Genomic DNA, 19,837 nt, shown 5'->3' on the forward strand with positions numbered 1-19,837 from the left:
AAACACAACAACTCTGCTCTGCACGGCCCAGATTAAGATGGCTGACATAGAGTACATACTGTAAAATACCCATAATGCACCTCATTACACACGATCACCATACAGCGCAGATCAACATTACAGCAAAACACAGCAACAAAACAGCTGATGTTACAGCATATAGCATTTCTTCTACCGAAACTATATGTGACACATGCTATTACTAAATTCATGGTCAAGGTTGGCAGATGTGGCTGATAATGATTCCCAGACCAATAAATGTTAAAAAAAACACCCACTGGAGTCAATAAATCCCACCCATTTCAAATGAATAATACTGATTTCTATGGTTATAAATCTACAGAAAAAACCTGCCCAATATATTTTTTTTAACCCACAGATTGTCATCTTAAATAGGCAGAATTGCCAGGAAATCGCCTAATCTGGCAACCCTGTGTACGGTTACTGTAACACTGAGAAAGTGAGGATAGGAGTGCATGTCGTCAGCAGTGGTCCTCAGACAAGACTGAACAGTTATGTAAGAGTCATGGTATAGAAAAATAGGACTGTGTTCCAAACAGCGAATTTTGCTCCCTTTTCAGCTGACTAAGAGAACTTCAGGTCATTGCATGCCATTCCAAACAAAAAAATTACATTTCCTCCCTTGGCGGTTGCCTTAAATTGTGCACAAGACATCCAAATTTGAAGACAATATTGAATGCTGACTTACTCTTGTCTACTACCCATAATCCTGTGCGCCAGTTCCGCCATAAAGGTGAATCTGTATCTGATCTACTACCTTAGAATTATGTTCAGCCAGATAACCGACTAATCTTTGAATGGGGGAGGGAGTGGGATGAACAGTGGTGCATTGCATATGAGCAGAATACCGGTACATGTAGCGTTCAAACGTTAATGACTGGGTAAACTCAGAGAGACAATTCAAATTTCAACAGACTTCCCCCCTACCATCAGGTATTTTTAATTCAGCCATTCCAGACCCTCTGTACGAATGAAATTCTAGAACTATGGGGGAAAGGTAAGACCAGTCTACAGGTGTGTGTGTGTGTGTGTGTGTGTGTGTGTGTGTGTGTGTGTGTGTGTGTGTGTGTGTGTGTGTGTGTGTGTGTGTGTGTGTGTGTGTGTGTGTGTGTGTGTGTGTGCAGCCTGATCTCCAAAAAATCTGTGCTCCTGGACACGGATGTTAAGGACACGAAATCCGTGTCCAGGAGCACGGATTTTGCCAAAATTCCGTGCTCCTGGACACGGAATTGTTTTCCGTGCTCCTGGACACGGAATTGTTTTCCGTGATGGGCACACGGAAGTGCTTTCTATAGGCTATTACCACAGCACTGTGTTAACTCTATCATTAGAAAATACATACCAAATGCTAATCCTAAACAAAATAATGCTATAGCAATTTAAGTTGTGCCCTGACCAAAACATTCCCTAACCTTAACCTGTCATTAAAGACATATTTTTGAGAAATACCTTTTCCAGTTGGTTGCTAGGCTATCAAACTCATATAATGAATGAAAGAAAACTAGCTGTGCCCAGACCAAAACAATCCCTAACCCTAACCTGTCAGTAAGAAATGTTTTTTTTTTTAGACAAAATATTTGAAAGTAGAAAAATCCTGAGAAAACACAAGACTGTGGAAATAGCCTATAGAAAGCACTTCAAACAATTCCGTGTCCAGGAGCACGGAAAACAATTCCGTGTCCAGGAGCACGGAATTTTGGCAAAATCCGTGCTCCTGGACACGGATTTTGTGTCCTTAACATCCGTGTCCAGGAGCACGGAATTTTTGGAGATCATGTTGCAGCGCGCGCGCGCGCGCGCGCGCGCGCGCGCGCGCGCGTGTGTGTGTGTGTGTGTGTGTGTGTGTGTGTGTGTGTGTGTGTGTGTGTGTGTGTGTGTGTGTGTGTGTGTGTGTGTGTGTGTGTGGGTGTGTGTGTGTGGGTGTGTGGTGTGGGTGGGTGGCAGGAGTCATTTCATAAAAGCAGGATTAGGCGCAGTGTGCCTGGGATGCGATCAGTGATGCCAAGACAGACTGGACACGCTGCAGGACAGAAAGTGTGAAGAGTATCACAGACACACACCTGAGAGAGAACGAGAGAGAGAGAGAGAGAGAGAGAGAGAGAGAGAGAGAGAGAGAGAGAGAGAGAGAGAGAGAGAGAGAGAGCGAGAGCGAGAGCGAGAGCGAGAGAGCAAGAGAGCGCACTTTCAGGGCCTACAGGGTCCCCTCTGCCCCTCAGCTCCAGGTTTTTAAGCTCATCATGGCGGTTTAGAATGTGGAGCTGGCCTGGTGTAGCCTGATTATCATGACTTTCAAAGTCTGACCAAGAGCATAAAAACTAACATTCTTAAACGGTATGGTTGACCCACCTCCCTTGGTTTGCTACTGGTCCAGGGCAGAAAAGGCTGAGCCAAAGTTTAAACCAAATATTTTCTTGGTCCCAATAGAACGTCTCATCTTAAACCTTGCACATGCCTCTACCCAGGACCCTCTGCCAGGGGAAACAAGCTCTTTTCCTGAGCAAGCGTAGCAGAGCCTAAGGTGTTGTGTCACTGAGAGGGCGGAGACTGGATAGAGCTGGTGGTAGATCAGATGGGCTTGCCTCTTCTTCACTGTGGAAGCCACACAGCTGCAGAGACAACATAGAGTTAAGACTTACTCACTTACTAAGTGGTGCTAAGCTACAATTCAGAAAATTCTTTAAAAAACATTCCTAAATGTTTAAGATACCTGCCTGGCCAACTGAAAACTTTTGTGCTCTGTGCAGCGTCAAAGGTAGTGTGGGGGTGCCCAGGAATAATAACAATAATAATAATAATAATAATAATAACCATCATCATCATCATCATGCTAATTTAATACAAAAACCCAGATCTCATGATGGCGCAATTCAGACAAATAAGCAGTGGACCATGTCACTGCGGCGCTTATACAAAACCCCAAGAGGTCCTAACACACAAACAGTACTTCAGTCCGACACACGCACACAAACTTGTCAGTCGCATATATTATACAATCTCAGCATTCACAAAAAAAAAACTCACTCATAAGTACACAGACACACGTATACACACTGGTCAGGCCCAGGACAAAGCCATTTGAAAGGGCCCCCTCTCCAATACATACAATGCAATGACAACCCAAGTCTGGGCCCCCCTCTATACCTGGGCCCAGGGCAAAATGACCCCTTTGTCCCTCCCTGTTGGCTTCCCTGGTCACACACACACACACACACACACACACACACACACACACACACACACACACACACACACACGCACACACACACAGCCCGTTGCCAAGGCTAATAACTGGCTGTGCTAATGGTTTTGCCAGCACCTGGGATAATCATCCTCTCAGGAGCAAAATCTAAATCTGAATACTCCAAAAGGTTAAGCAGCCTTTAAGCCTCCAAGATCCATTTCGTCCTTTTTATCCCTCTGGATTCTGAGAACGTTGTCGTCGCAGACTAGTTGGACCCCTGGATTCTCTATAAATATCGCAGTCAGGCTCCTTCGGATAAGATTTGGGTAGGCCGTCGACTGACCTAATCAACCATCATCTGGTCTAGTGCCGCTACTAGTTTCTGCGTGTGTGTGTGTGTGTGTGTGTGTGTGTGTGTGTGTGTGTGTGTGTGTGTGTGTGTGTGTGTGTGTGACGGCTTTGGCGGCCGGTCCCAATATGGTCATTTGAAATCTCCCAGCTTTGCATGTTTTTTTTTTTTTTTTAAATCAAAGCTTCTAAGTTGTGGTAGGTAGTCATCGGCATAATTCAGAACCCAGTTAAACATGACGGGCGAAGATGCCTCGACAAATCTCTTGAGGTCATAAAGGTCACGACCTTGGCCTTGTCATGACCTCGAGCAGACCTCACAGGAAGAGCCAGGACTCCTGTAACATGAGGACATTCCCTAGCCCTCTCTGCAAGCGGCTACGTGGGAGCACACACATGCACACATACAACATGTGCAGGCAGGCACACACACACACACACACACACACACACACACACACACACACACACACACACACACACACACACACACACACACACACACACACACACACACACACACACACACACACACACACACACAGCACATGCATACATGCGCACACACACGCACAAATAGGAACATGATCAGCTCGCTCAGAGGCCAGCTAGAAAAAGAGTAGATTAGTAAATCAATAACAACTGGGTGATTTTGTTTCTGCAGGGTGTTTACACACAAGATACCCTTTCTGTAATACTTTGAAACATGGCGTCATAAAAACAGAAAATACTCGTGGTCGCAAACCCATGTCAATGTTGTCATGTGCCTTGAGTGTACTAATACAAATGTTGGTTTGCCATCATGCTCGGTAGTGAAAGAAAGCCTTGACAGAAAGGAAAGTGAATCAGTGACACTACGGTGGCTGTTGAGTGTATGATATGACCAATTAGACTTTTGTGGTCATCTGACATAACCCAAAAGAATTTAAGCAAGAAAGGACATGGATGCAGGTTTTTAGCAGTACTGCCAAGTGCATTGGCTATCTGTATTACAGTTTTTTCTGTTCGCTAAAGGACATTTTTTGTAACCTTTGGCTGCTTTTGCTGAAGTCCTCACACAGATGCACAAACCTATAACCAAATCAACCAACCTAATAGCACAAAAACTGATTAGCGCTCAGTTTGCAATTATAAAACACACTTTGCATAACTGTAAACACAACTCACTGTTTTGCACACAATTTGCTAATTATGAACACACTCCTAGAAAAAATATACACATTCGTGGATATGTTGTAAACTACAACACCAATTCTTAGACAATATGTGACAGGGGGAAACACCTTTAGATAATCTCTTCACCTGGCAACCGGCATGCTGTATAAAGAAGTCACAGGTAAGCTTTCTGTGTAGAAAATAATGGAAGGAGAAAGAAACACCAGAAGATTGAGGATCAGAGGAGGGTGAGGAAAGGGAGAAAGGAGACAAAGGCACATAATCACAGATGACACATTCATTGACCATGTCATCAACCATGGCATGAGCTACATAAGCAGAACATTTCACGCTGAGAACCGGTATGTACAGTCATTTCATACTCAACAGCGCAGTATAGCAAATATGTACAGAGACAGTGTACATGTATATGAAAGACAATATAGTATATACTGACTGTAATGTGTGAAATACAGTATAGTAGTATAGAGTATAGTAGTGATGGGATTTCTACTTTACAGAATTACAAGAATTCTGAGACCAGGCGGCAGAGAACAACTGTGTGTTCACACCTGAGCAGGAGGAGACCCACACTCTGAATATGGTGATGGATAACAATAAGGCTGCAGGAAATTCAGTAGGCCTAATAGAATATGGCAGAACCTTTGCAAATATAAATAATGTGAGCATCTCTGCAATATCATGGCTAGTTGAAAGAAACAAAATTCACATGAAGCAGGTCTACAAGGTCCAGAACATACAACAACTGTTGATATGTGCAGGTAATTACAGTAAAAAATAGTTTTGAATATACTGTAGGAGTCCATACTGATATTGACCAGACAGCATGTCAGGACTGGATACAAGGTGATACTTTCTCCGCTGTCTTGCACTTGAAGACATAGCATGTGATGTCAATGAAATTTTATTGTCGGATCCAGCAAGGCATATGGATGTTCAGTAATTTCCTTTGTTAGACTTACATTGTGTTTTCTTGTGTATTTGAATTACATGTCAAAAACATATTTTTAGTTTGCTTTGGGGAACGTAAATAAACATCCATGATTGGAGTCTCATCCCCTGTGTTTTTATATCACAAGTATTCATGACAAAAGTGTGATCTACAATTGATTTACATTGTGCAAAGAACAACACAAGCTAAATGTGTGTATCATTTACTGCATGTGTGTAGTTGCAGTGTGTGTGTTTATTATAAGATAGTTGTGTGAATGATTTGCTAATTTTCCAAAAGTGTATAGCGTTTTTCAACCTTAGTTTGATTTTGCAACGTATCTAGTGCTTTGCTAGATAGGTGTAAAGTTCTTGTAGTTGTGTGTAGAGTTTTGCAAAAGCAGCCAAAGTGGCGAAAATTGAGCTTTAGCTATCAGAAAAAACTGTAACTGTATGGACACCAACACGTTGTTCCTGCACAGTTGCAAGCACTCAAGGGTATTTCCCCATGAAGTGCAACCATAGTGCGCACACAGTGTGGTGCAGGGACCGCTGAGTACTTGCTGCCACCCTGTGGCATGACCAGGGATTACAGCATCCTCCAGCACTTATAGCACTAGTCAAACAGAGTAGTAACTTTATTGATCCCCGGGGGGAAATTAAGGAATCTTATCTAGTCTGATGCACCAGTAAACACACGCACGCACGCACGCACACAATAAAGAAGAATTCACAACTGTGTTTAAAATACCAAATTCATGTTGCATATTTCATATTACAGACAAGAAAATGCCCATCAGTGAAGCAGAATAACACAATACAAAAATAAATTGACAAAGAAGTACAGTAAAGACCATTATTCACCAAGGGCTCGGAAACCATTAGTCTTCTGTTTAAAATCTTTAAAAGAAAGTAAAATTACATTAAATAAAAGTGGGTGTTGAAGATGGAAGCACAGGGAATGTACAGTGTGAATACAATGTGATTTTTAGTAAATACTGGGGCAGCTTAGTTTGTACAATTGAATCACAGATCAGCAGCCCAAATGGGACAAAATAAAATCTCATTTATAACCCAGGGATACTGTAATATAATATATCCAATACACATATACATTTCTAAATTTTAAGTTTAGGTTTGTTTAAGGTGTCTTTACTATGCATAATAATTTTTTTCAGGTTCATTTAATAAATTCTCTCTGCTGGTTGTAATACTCGACCCAGCGTAGAGCTTATAAGTACTTCGATGGCATAGTGTGCATAGACAGAAACATGGGAACCGGCCAGCATACAGAGGTCAGCTTACACCACTGTGCAGTACTGGATCAGGATGAGCTGGTGCAGTACCACGGTTCAACTCAGCATATACAACTGTACACAGGGTGCAATTTGTCCAAAAACCAGAAGGGGAGATGTGTTTCAGATCTTAAAGGTGCACTGTGTGGGATGGTGGCCACTTGCCAGAGCAGGTATTGTAACTATGCTGCTCATTGAAACTGTGTTTTTTATCTCCAAATCTGATCTTTTCATGAATATTTACTCAATAATTAACTAATATTTACTTGTGTGACAAAGTGCTGTAAGTTGCTGCTAAAAATGTCTACTTCCCAAAATTCAAAATGGCAGACAATGGAGAAGATCCACCTTTCAGTCAGAATGAATATTTACAATTTGTTGTTGGTGGTAAATATTCGTGAAAGTTAACATTTGGGAATGGGCAGCATCAATGTTGGAAAGAAACTGTAGAGATATGAAAACCAGAAATCCCCCTCTATAATCACACCCTGGTTGTACAAGCTCAGCATAATACTACTGTGCAGGCCAGTATTTTGGAGCACAGTACAGACAAGCCCATATCCACTGTAATGGAAGAGAATGAGCTGATACAGTACTACTCTTAAAGTGATACTGTCCCATTTTTGGGAATAAGCTCATATTACACCTCCCCTTGAGTTAAACAATTGAGTAATACTTTTCTCTTGTACTTTCAACCGTTCTCTGAGTATGGCATTGCACATTTCACCTCCATGCTAGCAGTTAACATTGAGTCCCATGAGACCACTTAGCCGCCAGCACAGGAAACGGTGAAACCCTTTTTTTTAAACCCTTTTTTTTTTACTATTTAACTCAAGGGGACCTGTAAAATAAGCTTATTTCCAAAAATGGGACTGTATCACTTTAAGGCCGGCATACAGTTACCCCTGGACAGGATCATTTCCATCATCATTTAGAACACCACTGTACATGATGAGGCTCAGCCTACACCCCTCTACAGGACCAGCCCCCACCACAACTATGAACATGGATAGCAGGATCACGCCATTTTCAACACTGCTTTCCACCTCCCCCGACTCTCATGCACACCGTCCAGTGGTGGTGGATAACAGAAGGCCAGTCACAGAGGAGTGTATATGCAAGCACGTCAACATCTGGCAGTGCAAGGAATGGATATGTGGAACGTGTGTGTGTGTGTGTTGGGTGGATGGGGGTGGTAGGAGAGGAGAAAAGAGAAAGTGTGCATGTGTGTGTGCGTGTGTGACAGAAAGAGAGAGAGAAAGAGAGACAGAGAGATGGAGAGAGATGTTCAACACTCAGAAATGGGCCCCACATTTTAAAGTGGCAGTGGCAGCTGACAGAGACGAGACGGCGGATGCACTAAAGAGCACCTGATGGACAGACACGGTAATAAAACATTTAGTAAAAAAATACATTTTAAAAAGACCTTTATAAAATCTACCCAAAAAAAACCCATCATTCTGACTGGCGAGAAAAAGATGAGCGAAGAAACAGAAACGATATAAAAGTCTGCACCATTTACCCTGACCGTGTTCTTTGTAAACCGCATTTAAAAAAAGAGCGAGACCTGTAAGGCTATAGACATTGTACTGCTGTTCTTGCGTAAGCATTTGGCTCCTTGGCTTTGCTATGGTTGAAACATGGTGTGTGTGTGTGTGTGTGTGTGTGTGTGTGTGTGTGTGTGTGTGTGTGTGTGTGTGTGTGTGTGTGTGTGTGTGTCTTGGCCCAGCAGACAGCATTCATGACTTGAGGCCCGTGTTGGTCCATATCTAAGTGCATCATGGAATGTCGAGATGCCCAGTGTGCTATAGGAGTGTACATGGAAAACAAACGGAAATCAAATGGAATGCCGTGTGTGTGTGTGTGTGTGTGTGTGTGTGTGTGTGTGTGTGTGTGTGTGTGTGTGTGTGTGTGTGTGTGTGTGTTTGCTGCCATTTCTCTCTGCATGTTTATACATGAAGGCATGCTCACGTGTTGGTCATATCTGCTGCCATTTTTGTGTGTGAGTTTGTTTGTGAGTATGTGTGTGTGTGTCTGCTCCGGTTTCTCTGTGTGTATGAGGGTGCTTGAGTGTGTGTGTGTGTGTGTGTGTGTGTGTGTGTGTGTGTGTGTGTGTGTGTGTGTGTGTGCGTGCGTGTGTGTGTGTGAGGGTGCTTGTGTGTGTGTGAGGGTGCTTGTGTGTGTGTGAGGGTGCTTGTGTGTGTGCATGTGTGTCAACAGTGTTCAGTTGGTGTTGGGGGAGGGTAGTAGCTGGGGAAAAGGTAGAGGTCCTGGCAGAGGGAGCTGGTGAACTCGGACATCTCTTTGCAGCGGTGGTGAGCTGAGCCGGGGGCAAAACCCTCCCTCTGCTTTATACGGCCATTCACCTGCCAGATAGGGGGGGGGGGAGAGAAGGGTGAGTGGGGAGAGGAAGACAGAGAAAGGGCGGGGAGAGTGGAAAACGTCAGATATTTCTTAAAATCAGTTTTCAAACACCTGTTGAGAAAAGTGTGTGTGTGTGTGTGTGTGTGTGTGTGTGTGTGTGTGTGTGTGTGTGTGTGTGTGTGTGTGTGTGTGTGTGTGTGTGTGTGTGTGTGTGCTGTAAGATCACCTGCACCAGTATGTCAGCCATGTGTGTGTCTCTGGCCCTCTGCCTGATGGCTGTGTTGAGCTCCTGGATGTACCAGGAGCCTTTCTTGGTGTTCCTCATAGCTGCAGTGCCTACAGATGACAACAACAACAATAACACAGGACACCCTCCATCAGTAAGCTCAAACAAAAATCACTATACTGCCCTACAAAGGCAAAGTGCAGTAAGTACATATTTTGTCAAAATTGAGTTTAGAATGATAATGGTCTTCATTACATCCCCTTTATCTTGTGACAAAGTCTTGTGGTCCAAATGTGTCCCATTTAAGAGATATTATTAGTGTACAGTACAGGCCAAAAGTGTGGACTCACCTTCTCATTTAATTAATTCTCTTTATTTTTGTGGCTATTTACATAACCGAATACATTTTCAGGGAGGGCACCAAAACGGTGAATGAACACATGTATAATTTTGTGCGTAACAAAGAAATGAAAATATTTTAAAAAATAAAAACAGTGATTTAAAAAATATCAAAAAATGCCAAACAGTGATGTCAACACAGCAAAACGGAGGGCCCAACATGCTTCAACAAGCTCATTTTTCTGTCTATTTTCAAGTAAAAATACCCAGTCAGTCGAGTCAATTTTAATTGATACAAGCAATACAAGAGAGATTTTCTTGATCTGATAATGGGTCACTTGGTGAGCATAGCTGGTTGTCTAGGTGAAACAGTGATATAAAAAGTAAAAGTAAAACTGAAAAACCCTGTCACAGATTCCCTCCAACACAGGTTTGACCTCTCCAAGTAACTGGCTATGACTCAGTATCAGATCAAGAAAATGTCTTTAAAATGCTTTTATTGGCAAGTGTTTACAACTATTTTTAGGTCTCAAAATTATAGTTCTACAATTCTAGTGAGTTATTTCATGTTCTTTAATGTTCAATTAGGATTGATATGACTGACTGGGCATTTTTATTTGAAAATAGACAAAAATAAGCTTATTGAAATGTGTGGGGCCATCAGTTGTGCTGTGTTGACGTCAGGTGGATAGACAGCTGACATTGCTGTTGGACAACAGCTAGAATTATATTTTTTGGTAAGCACGTAATTCTCCATGTGTTCAAGCACAGTTTTGATGCCCTGCATGAAATACACAATGAAAATCCATGGAAATAAAGAGAATGCATAAATGAGAAGGTGAGTCCACACTTTTGGCCTGTACCGTATGTCAAATTTGCAGCAACAGCAATATCCAACATAAAACCCCTTTCATGATGGTCCACTTCAATATCTAATCTCCCGTCCTCCCTTATGTTTGTTGCCTCATGATGAAGCTGCAAGACATCAAGGTAATTTTCTCATTCGCATTTGGGATGTTGAATGGGGAAAAGTCCCCCAAAAGTTGTTGTGCCTAGGCTGACAAGTGGGGGAAACTATCATTTTCTCCACAGGTGGGGCGTAAGCGAAATACGAGGCCAGAGGCACAAGTTGAGGATGGGAGTTTCGATAGTGGAATGCACCCCTTGTCTGATCACATGTGTTAAGATCCAACAACAGCAGCACACACCCCAACCTTTCAGCGTAGCGAATCCACATATCATGTCGGAGCGCTGAGGCAGTTTGACGCGGAGCTTCTCTCTCTCCCTCTCCTCCCTCTCTCTGTTCTGTCGCTCGCTCTCCTCATCTCGCCCCGCATCCCTCTGCTCGCAGCCGGGTGACTGGGTTCGCTCCCCTCCATCTGACTGGTCCACACCGCTATCCATCTCCTCTGGATCGGGAAGTAGGCGGGGTCACAGTGAGGTGTGGTACATGTGTGAGTGATCATTTATTGGAGAATATGACTATATTCTCTCTCTCTCTCTCTCTCTCTCTCTCTCTCTCTCTCTCTCTCTCTCTCTCTCTCTCTCTCTCTCTCTCTCTCTCTCTCTCTCTCTCTCTCTCTCTCTCTCTCTCTCTCTCTCTCTCTCTCTCTCTCTCTCTCTCTCTCTCTCTCACACACACACACACACACACACACACACACGTAGGCTACGCGCACACACACACACACGTTCACAGACGCGCACACACACACACCCACAATTGGGAATAATTACATGCACAGAACAGAAATGATTCATGAATGAGGGATCCATGGTAAGGGTTGCCATTTTTAAGAAAAAGCTAGAAGTATACGTGTTTTATGTACCAGTTAAGTATAATCATTCACCTCCTCTGCAGGCTTGAATGAAGAACATCTTCGGCTTGTTCTGCAGCTGAGGACAGTGGGCATTATCAAAGGCCTCAAACACCCAGTCCAGCTGGTCGAAAAAGAGAGAGAGTTGTAATGTCAAAATAAAGTCAGCATAACAGGTTAGGTTAGATTAGGATTCTTTAGTAGTCATAAAGTAGATCTGACATCTTTTGGGTTTATGTTGCTCTACCATATCTGCAATATAGTGTCTATGTACACTAAAAAACTTTGTGGAGCACTGCCTTGTGGAGCCCTGCCTTGTGGAGCCTCTGAGTGAACAAGAAATTTAATCTGTTAAATAAGTTGTTAAAAGGTCACTAATCATTGTGTCAAAGTGAAATTTCTGTAATGCTTTCCTATGAAAATGTATACTCAAAAATCTGCAAAAACTGTGAGGGGTGTATTCACTTTCGTGATATACTGTACCATAGTCTTCAAGAATAACTTACATTAATATGATTTTTTTATTAGATGTTGGTTACAATCACATCCTCCCTCACACCAACAGACTACACACTAGTTAGGATCCACACGCGTGCACACCCACATATACACACACACACACACACACACACCAACACACACCAACACACACACACACACACACACACACACACACACACACACACACACACACACACACACACACACACACACACACACACACACACACACACACACACACACACACACACACACACACACACACACTCACCTCCAGCAGCTGTCCGTCTGTGCCATACACCCCCCCTTCCTTCCCGTGTGACAGCAGACACACAGTGCAGCAGTCTCGCTCACGGTGCTCCGCACGACGGCTGAACTGCTCTATACGGTCTCGCATGCCCTATACACGCAGACACACACACGCACACACACACGTTCGTAAACATTTACACACACAACCATCAAAACACACATGCAACCGAAAAAAAGAAGAATAGTCCTTCTGTTAGACATATGTGCACATACAGACTAGTGACAGTAACGATGTATAGAGAGTTTCCTTGTTATTGCTACTGTTAATCACATTTATAGAATACACAACATAAACAAGTCCAAGCATAAACAAACTCATAGAGTGCATACATCCACTAGGCAGTTAGATTTAAAATTGTACTAGTCTAGAACCCTTAAAGGTTTTTCCTGGAATCATAATAACAAAACGAAATTTGTAAAAAATAATAAAATAAAATAAAAAGCAATTCATTCAACAGTGGCATTAGCTGTGGTTGCACCACCCGTCTGCAACTAGAAAGTGTCAATGACCCTTTCACATTATCTTGCACTCTGCAGCAGCAGTAACAATACTAGGGGTGTAAATTAAGTAATAATTGATTTGTATTAATGCATCGATCCTACTGTAGGATTGATGAATTAATACAAATCGATTATTACTTAATTACTTAACTTAATTAACTGTAGTACAGCCGACAATTCAGTGCATCGATGCGTCCTTAACAGAATTTTGTGTTAATTTTGCCATTATTGCACTCATAATGTGAGGCATTATACGCATATATCGAATAGTTGGACATTCCTCAAGTGTAAAATAATAGAATCGATATAAAAAATATTTATGCACAATTTTGACATTAAAATCGACTTACACCACTACACTGAGCTACTAGTATGGAAGAGCTAGCGCATACCTGTGCAGTGAGGTCCCTGTAGAGGAAGACGGTGAAGCCCAGCTCCGTGAAGAGGGTCCTCAGCACCCCCTCGTCTACCTCCCCACCACGACGCGTGTCAAACTCAGATGCATCCGGGTCAAAGGTCACGTTGCTTAGCACCAGGGCCAAACCTTTGGGCCTGGACGTCATTGGGTACGCCTGTTTGCCAGAGAGAGATAGAGAGAGAGAGGAAAGGAGGATAGCTAAATGTTAAGACAATCTACAAACAGCAGTATAAAAACTCGAGACATACAAGTTGATGTTTTAGGATTCAGCCTTCCCTCAAGTTCACATCTATTTCGTCAGGAATTCAGGTTTTGGAATTCACGCGGCGTAAATGTAAAACGGCAAAACAATAAGTAAAGTATGACATTGGCGCACGGAGAATCTATAGGCCTACATTTCAGCCATTTATGTTTTGAGAAATTACATAAGATTTTACCCATGACTTGTATATTAGGCCTAGTACATTGTTATTTATATTTTAAAAATGCAGTCTACAGTGAAAGAACACACTTTTCATTCGTCCCTCATGCAGGGGTCTATGCAATGAAAAAAAAGAAACAAAATAGGAGCACAGATAAGAATTTAGGAGCACTGTGAAACTGTTAACGCACAGACAAAAAGGGTCTAAAAGAGGGGTGCTGGTCACAGGGCCAGTTTTTCAAAATTCCTCCCAGTAAAAGGGCTGAACAACATATTACATATGTCTATACTCACATTCATTACACATTCATTTCTATATGCAGCCCGATGTGCTGTGTCAAATGAAGGCCTGTAGCCTAACTCATTCCCATACAACTGTAAAACAAAGCCTGGGCAGTGTCAGTAAACTCATCCCAACTGTCCCTTCTCTGAAGGCTTCTTATTGCTCCCAAACCCAAGTTAACTACAACAACTTGACTAGGCTTTTGATCCCTCTGTCTTTCAAGCACTCATGGTTTTCTCTATGGGATGTATTTAATCCGGGAGGAAAATGCAAAGGAAATCGCTTTTCAAATCTTTTTTTTGTTAGTTTTTTTTTTAAACGGAAATTGTTTAAAAAAAAAGAAAAGAAAAAAAATTATATATATATTTCTTTTTTTTTTTACATTTCCGGAACTATGGCGGTGCGCCATAGTTTCCTCAATGTATGGGAAACACTGACTTGTAAAATGACATTAAAGGCTTTCGGTTCAATCCTACTCTCCACGTATGACGGGTATGACACACAGCTGGCCTTACCCGATGGCAGTGCATGTCATAGAAGTCAGGGGAGCAGGGTTGCAACGCTGTGGTGACAGGGCAGTCAGCGTCCAGGCACATCTCCATGGACTCTGAAACAAGCGCACACGAACACGTCACAAATAATAACTGAGCAGTCCGTTCTGTTTTAAGTTAAACGTTACCCTTTAAAGCTAACTATAAACTGGAAAACCTTCAGTTCATGTTTAAGTTAAAGCATGTGCCATCACGTCAGTCATGTTTGCTGTTCTTCATACTGTAATAATCCTCTACAGTGAAAGAAAGATGTATGTTCACTTAAATCCTTTCTATTTTTTTTAACAGCCAAGCTTTTGGTCTAATGACCTTCCTCAGGGCTCAGTTACAAATGGAAAAATGAACACTGACAGTAATGACTCCAAATTAAAAAGTCTGTTGTTTTCCTCCATTTGTAACTGAGCCCTGAGGAAGGTTTTAAAAGAATGTAAAGTGATAGTCTCATTTTTGGAAATAAGCTTATTTTACACCTTCCCTTGAGTTTATTAGTAGGGCTTTACCGTTCTCCTGTACTTTCAACTGTTCTCTGAGTACGGCAGTGCAAATTTTACCTCCAAGCTAGCAGTTAACATGGACTCCTATGAGACCAGTGTGCAGACATTTTTCTTTCACAGTTTTCATTAGCCTACACATCCTAGCAGCTCCTCATCAATATTTCTCATCAGCCTTTCCATTAAACAAACCACCAGTATACAATTACAATCTTGCCAGACTTGCTTGGATCCCCTAATCATGCACACGCACGCACCTTTTCCTCACCTAGGCCTAGTACACTCACCTACTGGTGTAAGCAACTCTCATTGGCAACTCGTTATTTTAACAACCTCCTGTGAATATGGGCATATGCACACACATGCACACTTTTGTTAATATGATATACGATATTACACTTGTCCTGTCTTGCACTTTGATGTCAGTCTGTAAATGTCCTATGTATGTCTACTGTATATGCAAGTCCTGTGCATGTCTACTGTATGTCCTTTCATGGTATAGAGAGAGAAACGTAATTTCAATTTCCATGTATGACCTGTGCATGTAAAGAAACTGAGACTAAAAGCCGACTTGACTTGACTTGCTTGTCTGCACTGATCACTTACCTTATTTAATGTGCATTTAATTTCCTTGCCATGTATGTGTAATGACAATAAAGTTACATCTCATTTCATGTAATTCCTTTTGTAACACACACCAACACCTACAGTATTACAACTGCATCACTCCCGTGTGAACTACTCACTCTATGTACACAGCTGCTTCACCCCAAGCACAAGACTGGACGCGAAACCACTACTTCCTGTTTTTAACCACCAATTGTGTGTAAGCCACACAGTCAACAAACACACAAAAAATGTAAAATAGGCCCATAACCAAGTCATGTTGCTAACCATGTAACAGAGTAAACAACCATGAGGCCATGATTTAAGAATACATCAACGATAACAATCGATTAATTGCTTCATTTACTACTTAAAGGTGAACTGGGTAGGATGGTGGCCAGAGTAGGTATTGCAACTATGCTGCTCATTGAAACTGTGCTGCCTGTTGCCAAATTTCCAATATTACCAAAGTGCAGTAAGTTTTGCAGCTAAAATGTCTATGTCTGGAAATTCAAAATGGCAGACATGGAGAAGATCCACCTTTTCATGTATGTAAAATGCAGTTTTGCCAGTCATAATGAATATTTCTGAAGAGGTACCATTGTGAATGGGCAGCAGAAAGAAACTAAAAATATTACACAATGCACCCTCAATAAAATGACAAGCATTTTGGCACCACTGCACTCTAAACACCCCCCAACCCCACACGCACATCTACGTACAGCAAAAACGCACAACTCTAATATCACTGCAGCTTATACTTTCCAAGTAATTAAAAGGCAGGTGACACATAAAACTCTTTGAGATACTTGTACCGTATTCTGTAAGCATTTACACTGTTAGTCCCACAGACAGCCCATGCCATGGTGCCATATGTAAATAGGGTCACCTTCTTCATCGTCCCACAAGTGGAACATGCTACCGGCTGCTACAAGAAATCAGGTAATTCCTCTCAACCTTAAAGAAGCTTGCAATGACTCTTGCTTCCATTTGCAACAAATCGAACCCTCCACATCTGCACTGCAACGCTGATAGTATTTACTTCATTCAGTATTTTCTCTCCACTGCTTACTCAGTGTTTACCATGCGTAGACCATTCTATTGCAAAGCACCACAAATTGGTCAACAGCCACACATAACAATGGCGTACACACAACACTTGCACTGGCCCAGACTTTTGTTGCGTGTATTTTTTGCCACACGATGCTACTTGATCTGTGGAAGACACAGCTAACTGATATCGTCATTTGTAAGCATGTGTCCGCTAAATGTAATGTTGCGTAATGTGAAGTGCTTACCATTGGACCGTGGCCTCTTGGCAGGTAGAGGGCACTCCTGGACTGGCAGAGGGAAGCGTGTCTGCACACACCTCTGTGGGGCAAGAAAAAAACATGATAAGAAAAACACACATCTTGTGTGCGTTCCAATATGTGACCTTGCATCCTCCACTTGTGCTTGTGGCCTCGTACCAGGAAGTAATATGTCATGATGACATCACTGACAACAGCATTATATTTCAATATCTTGCAAAAGCTCAATTGCAAAGTCTTTTTCTCATTTGCAATTGGGATGGTGAATGAAAAACAGTCCCTCAAAAGTTGTTGTGGCTAGGCTGACAGCTCGTTTTCTCCACGGAGGAGGGGCCAGGAGGTGGGACGAGGAGACAAGCACAAGTGGAGGAGGCAAGGCCGCATATTGTAACACACTCTGGGTGGTATGTAACTGTACTTCATTTGTGATAAACTGCACACTTACACAGGACAGAATATCACTCTGATCTATGTGTAAGAAAACACATGCTGGCTGGGGCACACTTTTGTACTGCGTAAAAAGCATCTACTACAGCTTAACTGTGACGTCAACAGATATGCAAGACAAAAAGCAGTCACACAACACATCGTTGCCATGGTTTTATGACTCAACCAAACAAGAAAATGCTGTTGGTTTGGGTGTGGACCGTCAGCAATTATATGTGTGTAGCTGTGACACTATCTTCATAACAATGCATGTTCACAACTAGACTAGAGCCTCCTCTCGCCATGTGTGTGTGTGTGTGTGTAAGTGGTCACTGGGTCTCTGCGTTTACATTCCTCCGCAATCAGGTGTTAGTAGCACAGGCATCCGTGCATGCATGTACATGTAAACGCGTTGAGCGCCCATGTTGATTGCATGTGCGAAACGTTGGGGTGTGTGTTAACCTCCTTGTCGGTGCAGCTTGTGAGCAGCTCATACAGGTGATCCTGCTCCGTCTCCCTTAGGGCTGTGCAAAAGATGCTGAAGGCATTGGGACCTCGCTTGGGCAGGATAGACAGCAAATGCCAGCTGCGTTTCTGGGACGTCTCCTTTGCCTTCAAGGTCAAAGACAAAAGAAGCACAGGTTTAGATGTGACAGGTGGGTGGGCATTGAGCTGGGTTTTTTTTTTTGCATTGCATTGTTTTATATTAAGAATAGCAATTATGATGCGCGTTTATTTCTAAGAAGGGCAAAAGTCACATGAGCAAATATTAGATTGCAGTCTGGAGTCTGAGAAAGTACATTTTCAAAACACGTAGGTGACCTCCAAGCAGACTCTCAATGGGACCACATAAGCAACTCTCACCAGAATGGTTTCAGCCATGCTGTCAGTCAGAATGTTCTCAGCTTGAAGGAACTGGACGAGTAGCTCGTCCACAACCATCTCTTTGCACAGAGAAACGGAACGTTTGCGTAGCGCCTGCTTGTCCCGTTCCTTCATGCCACACTCGCCCAACATCGCGCTGTAATTCACAAGACACGGAAGAGAAGCGGTGTAAGCACGGTCACTGCATTGGGTGTAAGTTAACTTAGTAGTGGTCAACAACGTAAAACCCTCGAGTCAAATACTTTACAGGTTACATAAGGTGGTGGAGACTGAGAGCAGCACGAGAACAAACCCTGGCCTTGTGTGGGTTATGCAGTGATGTAGTACTGAGGTACAGTAGTTCATTTTGGACATGAACCAACCAATTAATCAATACAACACAGAATGTAGAAGTTTTTGAGGCAAATATAAGGCAGTTCAAGCAAGCTAACCTATTATTTAGCAGGCTAGGCGATGGGCATTCCTTACCTTGTTGTCGATGGCACAAGTCCTGTGGTTCAACAAGACATGTAGTAATAACTTGCGGCAGAAATGTGACAATAATCCAGTTGAAGAACACGATTTCCCGCTGGTGCACTTCTGAAACTCCTGGAAGTTCAACACTTTGCTAATATTAGCTACCTTAGCACGCTGGTTTAAAAACCATAACAAAGGGAGCCGTCTGCATGTGTGCAGCCTTGCTAACAGTTTCATCTATTTCAAGACTCAGCTAGACCGAGTCATACACCAGCATTTTGTTACTGAACACACATACGAGGAGAACTATCCTCAATAATGCATGCCATTCAAAGCGAGGAGTTATTAGAAATGGGTTAGCTACTTAGCTAAACTACGGCTAGTTGGCTAGCTGTCAAAACATGAACTTGGAATGTACGGTCCATCTTCAAGTTAATATCTCGTAGCATCCACTGGACAGAAAAAAACGCTTAAAAACGAAGATACAGCCGATGCGTACGGTATCTAAACTAAATCTTTCCTTCTAACGTTCCAACTCGCATAACTTCCGCGCGTGGAAAACATACTTCAAAGCGAATCGCATGGAAGATACGAAATGATTGACATGTGTGAATACCAAGAGCAGGAACAACTCCACTACTACCCCGCCTACAGAAGAAGGCGTGGTCAACCCTTCTATTTATTTAGGTTTTCAAATTCGAGCTATCTTGCAGATTGGCTGTTTTCTTGTTCTTTTTTCTTTTTTTCCTTTTTTTCTGTGGGAGGGCAATAATATCAACCAGGCCATGATTCAAATAGCCTATCAAAGCCTGGCAAAAACAAACAAACAAACAAAGCAAACACTCTTCATATCAAGTCTTTTACAAATTGCTGCTTCACATAGACCCTAAGCAAAGGACATAATTGTTTGCTCTCAAAAATAACTTTCCCCTTTTAATAACCCCATAATAGTCTTTTGCCCTCCCTCCTTCGCTCCCTC

General features: G+C 42.4%; 1 protein-coding gene across 2 annotated transcripts; it reads right to left on the reverse strand.

Moving 5' to 3' along the window:
- Window positions 1-6,393: 6,393 nt before the first annotated feature.
- casp2 (caspase 2, apoptosis-related cysteine peptidase) lies at window positions 6,394-19,474 on the reverse strand. 2 transcript variants are annotated; one of them, XM_063199283.1, is made up of 11 exons: window positions 18,871-19,474; window positions 18,382-18,538; window positions 17,980-18,129; window positions 17,080-17,152; window positions 14,649-14,740; window positions 13,404-13,583; window positions 12,470-12,598; window positions 11,731-11,821; window positions 11,095-11,289; window positions 9,542-9,651; window positions 6,394-9,317 (listed from the first exon to the last, which is right to left on the reverse strand). In XM_063199283.1, exons 2-11 carry the CDS (start codon window positions 18,532-18,534, stop codon window positions 9,165-9,167), a joined length of 1,326 nt encoding a protein of 441 aa, XP_063055353.1. In that variant the 5' UTR covers window positions 18,535-18,538; window positions 18,871-19,474; the 3' UTR covers window positions 6,394-9,164. The 2 variants fall into 2 exon arrangements, with proteins under 2 accessions (XP_063055353.1, XP_063055352.1); XM_063199282.1 differs by having other exon boundaries at window positions 11,089-11,289.
- Between the last annotated feature and the right edge of the window lie 363 nt (window positions 19,475-19,837).

Source organism: Engraulis encrasicolus, chromosome 5, assembly GCF_034702125.1.
Source record: "Engraulis encrasicolus isolate BLACKSEA-1 chromosome 5, IST_EnEncr_1.0, whole genome shotgun sequence".
Taxonomy (NCBI): domain Eukaryota; kingdom Metazoa; phylum Chordata; class Actinopteri; order Clupeiformes; family Engraulidae; genus Engraulis; species Engraulis encrasicolus.